Below are 7,780 nucleotides of genomic sequence, written 5' to 3' on the forward strand. Positions count from 1 at the left end.
TGTACAATAAGATGGCCTTTACTTGCAGCCAGATTCTTCGTTAGTAGGCCTTTACCTTTCTAGTACACGGGTCTTATTTTTCTACAGAGCCCTATACACAGCACCGGCCGAAGAAAGAAATTGATGGAGGCCTATTAACCAAACTTGTATAAATTTTATAATGATTTATTTTCCAGTGTGGCACTATCTAATAAATAACTAATGATTTATAAGAATTAAGCACACAGGTCTAATTTATTTAATGGTCTTCCGGAAAATTCATTCTTATTAAATAATACTTATAATTTTTTTATTATGCCTTTATTAATGGTGAACCAGTAAAAAAAAAAATTTAATCACAAATTAATTTTTATTTAATTAAGTTTCAAATAATTATACATTCATGACTTTCATTCGGGCCATTAATATTAATTACCTAAGATTTTCTGACAAAAACTTCTAATACATGTAAAATAAATTAAAAAAAAAAATAAATTCATTAATTTCATGTAGTTATATATATATATATATATATAAAAGAATGTGCATCAACTCAGATAGAAATATTAAGAGTTAAAAACCATATTTCCCCTATGTTCATTCATTTGTGTGTTTTTGGACTTTGTGAGAATATGATCACAACACCTTGAATGTTCCTAACACTTTCACATAGCGCTAGAAGTATGCTTATTCGACTTTTTGACTTTGATTTTCTTCAAGCTTTACATTTGTATCTTGATATATTTGTAGGATTTCAAGTTATGAGTCATGCCATCTCCATTTTTCTTAAGACAAAAACTTTGACCTTCATTGACTTCCACATTTGAAAACTTTAATCTTTTATGCTTTCAAAGTCTTCTTGTCTTTAATTTGTCAACTCCTCAAATATTTAACTTAATTGTGCCCTCGAATTTCATAGATATATTTATCATTTATTTAATTTAGCTGCTTAAGTCTTTTAACTCCTTCATGCTTATTTGAGTTTTCACTTGAATCTTGGATTTTCAACATTTGATCCTTGCATATCATTAGACCACTTGCTTGACTATTTCGGAGTTATCTGCCTTTTCCTTTGAGGTGTTTGCCCCTTAAAATGTTTAAATTCTCAACCGAGTCATATTCAAGCCTTGGCATTATGTTAAATGATCATTCATGAGGTTGCTTTATATCATCAAGAAGGAGGGTCTGGAGTGGTCTTCTTAATGTCCATTTTTTAATTGAGCCAGTGATCACCGCACATGACGACTACCTCATTAACAAGGAAAAAAGGTCTTATTATCATGTCAAAGATGCCTCTCACTACTTTTAAGCAGGAAAGTAGATTATGTACGCCAGGCTAAAACTTGATTCCAGCATTAAAACATTAAACATTATGGTTGAGCTCCAAAATTGAGAAAGTATGATTTGTAATCCATTTAAACAAACACACAGAGTTAGGTCTAGCTTTTTGAGGTACATTAAAACAAAAACAGTCAGTTTCAAAACTTGGTGAAACTTTCTAAAACAACAGGTTGATGATGAGCACATGAAATGAAAATAAAACATTTAAACAATAAAACTTTGACATTACAGAATCTTTGTCCCAATACAGACTTCAAATGAAGTAACAGATCCAGATCCTTGCTGTATACAGGCAGCACAACATCAATATATAATGTACGTAGAATTCAAACGGGTGGGAGCCATGTGGTAAAAATTCAACAACTATATTTTCTTTGGAGGATTGCCTTGTAGGCCGATCATCACATAATCAATCTGTAATTCAGGCAAGCAAACATTTGTTCACAAAGACTTAATTTATCTCTAAAAAGTGCATGTAGAGTATCTTATCAAATTATAGGCCTCTCAGCTTTACTTGCAAGTTCAAATTTAAAAAATCACACGCATTAAGTCGATTCCTAAGAGTAGAGATCGATAACTTGAACCTTTTCTTTTTCTCATTGAGTCATTGACTCATTGTTGACATTTTCTTTTGGGTCATTGTTACATAGTCATAGTTCTGAAGTTCTGCTGCAATTAGTCTCATTAGTGTTAGCCGGACTCATGCTCATCTACCTAGGTGGTGTTATCAATTGAATTGTTTCAAAATTAGAAGTCTGTTATGTTTGGAGTCATCTGTCTATGCAAGCATGAATCTAGCTAGCTCAAGAGTGTGGAAGATTATTGTAAACCTTTATTTTATATGAATATATTAAATTATAATCATTTTCTTCTTTGTTTGTCGTTGCTTTATTTGATCACAATGCCTTCATTCCTACATGAACCACAAATTTTCTATCTCTAACAAAGCATCAAATGTAGGTCAGACCAACACCATTATTTCCCTTGAAAAAAATGAATACTCTTGCATTAATTCTCTCGACTTAAAAGCTGAGCACATCCCTAGTGTTATCTTCTAGATTTACACAAGTAATGTATATAACAAGACTCAACTCTAATGAGAGCTTCATTGCCACCAAAACATGTGCAATGGGTCCTGTAACAATCAAGTGTTACCAGGCCTCGAAGGCTTTTGATGACATTCCTAACTAAGAAGAACAAATTGACTTCAAGCTTCTCACAATCTTCCTACATAAGAGAAATATGTTGAGATTAAGCTTATCCCCACCTTTCTTGAACAAAGGCAATGGGTTGGCATCTCTTGCCATGATTGAATTCTAGTTTCATTGGTTTTGTACACATCACTCTAATAGCCTTTCCATCACACATTGGTCACAAGCAAACAACTGTAAAGTTGTTTTCATTGACTTCTACAACACATGCTGCTTAACTAGGCATTTTTCATCATTAATTCTACTATTCATTACATATATATATATATATATATTTCAGTTCTTTTACATAAAATTTTATTTAAAATGTTAAACCACTAAAAAAAAAAACTCTAGTTTTCTTCCATTCAAAATGACTTTGTAAGGGAAGTTAACCATATAATGGTACAATGGGACTATATAATTAGAAAGTTGTTATCCTCTAAAGAGTTAAATGTTGGTAAATAATCTCCATGTTTATATATACATATATTATTAGAAAATCTTTTATGCTTTCAGAAGTCATTTAGTCTATCCAAGCATCAGCCTACTTTAAAAGTGTGAAAATCTACTAAAAACCATGATTTGCATCAATTTACTACAAGCCTAAAAGCATCACAGGCCAACCATGCCATTTGCAAAAGCTTGCATCATGCAATATTCAATCTCTCTATATATTACTTGAATCACATTACAGCTTCAGACATGACATTTGCAAAAGCTTGCATCATGCAATATTCAATCCCTCTGGATACTACTTGAAGCACACTACTTCAGCTTCAGATATGCCATTTGAGCACATACAATGCCAACATGAAATATCTTTATCGCTTTCTATCACTTCAAGTAAAATATAATGAAGGCAATCAACATAAGTCCATCATATACACAAGTTAGTCCCAACTATTTGGGCTGAGCTACATGAATCCTTTCCTTCCACCATTTCACCTTGTTCTATCAATGGACGAGATACACCTAGCTTAGGTATATCATTTCGTAAAATTTCCGGTAAACACTTCTTAGGACTAATATTCATCTTCTACAATCTTCCACCTGAAAAGCTTCCACCTATCTTATAGTGCATCTACTAATCATCTAAGGACATAGCCATATCATCTTAATCAATTCTCTCTTAACTTGTAAGAAATAGATGCCACTCCCGATCCATTTCGAATAAATTCATTCATTAATCAATTCTTCTTGGGCACACCTAATATCAATTTCAACATTCTCATCTCAGCCACAACTCATCCTTTAAGTATGATGACAAATTCAACTCATTACACAAACCAATCATACAAAGCTTTTGCGAAAATAATTGAATCTTCAACTTAATCTTTTAAAATTGTCATAGTATACTTACGCATGTGATTAACTAAGATGTATCAATATGTCCCTCTTTTCTCCAAAATTTTAAGCAATAAATCATGCGCATTATTACAAAATATCAAACTACATTGATTTGCATGTACCATCACCATCAAACCCTGCTCTCAACCATCTTCCCCATTTCATCAATTGTGGTTTCTAGTTCAGTCATAAATAAATTGATACAGTTACAATAACACATAGGACTTATTAGTATTCCTAGCAGTGCTGTTATAGACATTTGCTACAATCCACACATTATCTGGGACACATAATAACAAAGCACAAAACTAACCGCATGGCCTCATTGGTGATGCATATTAGAAGCTTGGTATAAATAAATAAATAAATTAGAATGAATCGAATAGATGAAGAAATCAAGAAATTTAAATAGGTGCTGAACAGGCTTGCATAACTAACAAACAAGTACCTTATCAGAAGAAGAATAGATTTATAGTTTTCAAATCAAGAAACCAAAAGCATCAAGAATCACTGATCGTTAAAACAAGCTGCTTTTGCTCTGTATTTTTCCAAAACAAATGAAACTAGAATAAAAGTATTAATTCTTAATGAACCACATTTGAATAAGGGGGAAAATGAGGATGTCACTTCGGAATTACCTTAGAATCCATACTACAAAGATATAGAATTAAATATTAAGAATATGTGGCTGAAATCCAAGCACAGGCTACCTTACCTAAAAGCTTTAAAGTACAGAGAGTTTGCAATAAAGGGTCAATACCGGTAGGTTGGAAGACTTAATTGCTTCAGAGTTTATTAACATGCTAATGAATACAACAAGCTCATAGGCTCCCAAGCTTGCAAATCTATACCAAAATCAAATAAGTCTTATTAAAATAAAAAAATAAATTAGCGTTACAATCCAAATATCAAAAACAGAATCTAAATTTGCTTACCAAAAAAGGGAAAAAGAAAAAAGAGAAGAAGAAAAAAAACAAGAGAATATGCTTATAATAATACTTCAAGATAAACTCTTAAAACTTGGATGCGGAAATGCATTCAATGAAAAAAAAAACAAAGAAAGAAAGAAAACTTTGCATATATGAATCAAATTCCGAAGGAAATCAAAATTAAAAGATGCTCGTGGCTATATACCAAGAACATATGATGATTCTACAAGTAATCAAGATTCAAATATATACTGAAAAATAAAAGATGGAAGCTCACCAGCATCAGCTCCCATGGCGTTTGACCTTAGCAAACTGGATCTGGCAATCAGCAAACAGTTGCATCCTCTGTACCTCCAACCACTTGGCGAACTCCATTCTTTGCTTCTCCATCTCAATCAAATGTTGATGCTTTGCCTCCTCCACTCTCTCATAGATCTCTCCAAACATTTCTATAGCCCTGACAACCTCTTGAATCCCATTACCCCCTCCAATGCACCTCGTAAGCCCTCTCCCCAATTTCCTCTTACAAGATCTCGAAGATCTAGAAGACTCCTCTTCCTCGATCTCCTCCTCCACCTCCTCCTTGGCCGCTGCCGCTGCCGCTGCCATGTAGCTTCTCTGAAAGATCGAATCATCCAAGGGGATCGCTACGGCGGGGCGTTTCGACACAGTTGCAGCAGCAACAGGCAGTGGGGAACTCGTAGGACGCCACGGCAGGGGCAAGGCGACAGGCAGCGAAGGCGACGGAGCCGGTCTCTTGGCGGGAGTGATGGATCCGATTAGATCATCAAGGCGGGAGTAAAAGGGCCATTGGCTAGCAACGGCGCCGGAGGCAACACGGGCCTTCTCCGACTTGTACTTCCTCTTAAGAGTATCGATCCGGTTCTTGCATTGAACATCAGTGCGGTGTGAACGACGGGAAGCGCCAGGCCGGCCATTGACAGCATCGGCGACTTCCTGCCAATCCTTCTGGCGGAGATTGCCGCGATTGAGTTCGAGGTAGCGGGTACCCCATGCTTCGACGAGGGCTTCGGTGGCGTCTTCGCTCCAGCAGTCTTCACGGTAGGGCAAGGCGGGGTTGGGAGGTCGGGGGCGTTCATCCATGGCGGCCATAAGGTGTGAGAAGGAAGAAGGGGTAGTTGGAAACGCTAATCCTAGGCCTAACCCTAACCCTAACCCTAACACGAAGGGTAATGGTAGAGAAGAATGGGATTGTAAAGGAGAGAGGGAGCGCCGGATTGGCGCGTGTGCGGCGATGTGATGGCGTCATGCGTGCGCGGAGTGTCGGATCGGGAAGTCGGCAGGCGCATCGCCGCCGTTCGTTTTTTTGTTGACGAACGGAACTGTGAAACGCTGAATATTCCAATCTCCACAGTTATAATAATAATTTTTTATTATCATTATTATTTTCATAGCGTAGATTTGTTTATACAATAAACACAAAAGGCATCGTTGTAAGTTCCGGATAACTTTATTTTATTTATTTGTTTACTTCTAACGTTAACAAACCCCGCATCACCAATGCTTTTTAAATATGTGGCCAAAAAAAAAAATCAAACTCTTCTACTTTTACATTAGAAATAATGACACCGGCTATTGTGCTCGTGGTAACTTTATTTTATTATAAAATGGAGATAATATTTATAAACTTTTTTAAATGCTGTTATTTATTTTTTATTTAAGTAAATGTGCAGGTTGTATATTAGGTACGAGATTGTACATGGGTTTTCAAAAATAGTACAATATAGATTATTTCTTTTGATCCTTTCAATAAATAATGAATGTGGATGATGGGAAAAAAACAATTAATATGTTAAATAATTTCTTTTGAGACTGTTTTCCCTTTACAATAGGTTGCTTATTGTTTAAATAATGATGATTTCGTAAAACCTACATTAAGAGCAACACATACAAGATAATGGAGTGAGCGGGGAAAATTTCTCCCCCACAGGAAATTTGGAGGCGGGGAATCCCCACTCAGTGGGAAGCGGGGATGCGGACGGGGATCTCATTCCCCACTCCGTCCAACCCAGTCCAGCCCCACTTGCATCCCTAAACTAACTATTTGGACCAACAATATTAGGACAATTTGTGACCATTATGATTTTCATTTCAACATGAGTAACAATACTTTAGTTGATCACTTTCCCTTATTATTACAAATCCTCATAAATTTTAAAAAAGGTTTCATATCAAAAAGGGTTTGCAACATAAGAATAAGGCATATAAGTGGACTATTATAACAGTTTCAGTATCCCTCATTTAACTTGGCCTGAAAATCTTTATGATATATATAAAAAATATGTCAAACATGAAAAGATTGTCCACATATTCCTACTAATGTAGATGAATATACGTGTGCGCTGCAAGAATATTGAGACAAGAAAATTGAAGTGTTTAAAACTCACCGTGGTCCCACCATTGTGCTCTTAGATCAATGCGGTAACTTACGGCAATACCACTATACTATGGTGATGTCTTTCATCTACCATGAAAGAATTTTGTATATGATCAAATTGAAAGGTGACAACACCCTTTTGTGTGTGAACCGCAAGTGCACAGGTTCTTCGAAGTAATAAATACTCTGGTGAGTGGGTAGTCGTATCCATAGGGAATAGTGATCAAAAACACAAAAGATTGCTATTTAACTAGAATGAAGATGAATCGATAGTGGTGTGAACAAAATCAATGAAAATGGAAATAAGGAAAGAAGAAGGAAGAAAGACGCTATAAAAAATGAGAGGAAAAGCAATCGATAGAAAGTGGGGCACCCGGACATTGATCCCCTAGGACTATTGCTTCAAGTGCAAAACCAACTATTATGCCTCCTAACTAATACTTAATGAGTCATGGAAATCCTAAAATACACGGTCCCAAACCTAAGGTCAACCGTGACTAGCCCTACACTATGACTCGGCGGAGAAATCGCTCAGTCTTAACACCTCACATTGTGCAATGTTGCTTAAATCTCTAGAGACTCCAAGTGATAAA

At 35.7% G+C, this 7,780-nt stretch overlaps 1 protein-coding gene across 2 annotated transcripts; it reads right to left on the minus strand.

Annotated features, from left to right (window-relative positions):
- Positions 1–1,507: 1,507 nt before the first annotated feature.
- Positions 1,508–6,219, minus strand: LOC120256963 (trihelix transcription factor ASIL2-like). Of its 2 annotated transcripts, none has more exons than XM_039264618.1 (2): positions 5,067–6,218; positions 1,508–1,734 (listed from the first exon to the last, which is right to left on the minus strand). In XM_039264618.1, exon 1 carries the CDS (start codon positions 5,900–5,902, stop codon positions 5,072–5,074), a length of 831 nt encoding a protein of 276 aa, XP_039120552.1. In that variant the 5' UTR covers positions 5,903–6,218; the 3' UTR covers positions 1,508–1,734; positions 5,067–5,071. The 2 variants fall into 2 exon arrangements, with proteins under 2 accessions (XP_039120552.1, XP_039120553.1); XM_039264619.1 differs by lacking the exon at positions 1,508–1,734 and adding an exon at positions 4,533–4,705 and having other exon boundaries at positions 5,067–6,219.
- Positions 6,220–7,780: the final 1,561 nt, after the last annotated feature.

This window comes from Dioscorea cayenensis, unplaced genomic scaffold (genome assembly GCF_009730915.1).
Source record: "Dioscorea cayenensis subsp. rotundata cultivar TDr96_F1 unplaced genomic scaffold, TDr96_F1_v2_PseudoChromosome.rev07_lg8_w22 25.fasta BLBR01001757.1, whole genome shotgun sequence".
NCBI lineage: Eukaryota > Viridiplantae > Streptophyta > Magnoliopsida > Dioscoreales > Dioscoreaceae > Dioscorea > Dioscorea cayenensis.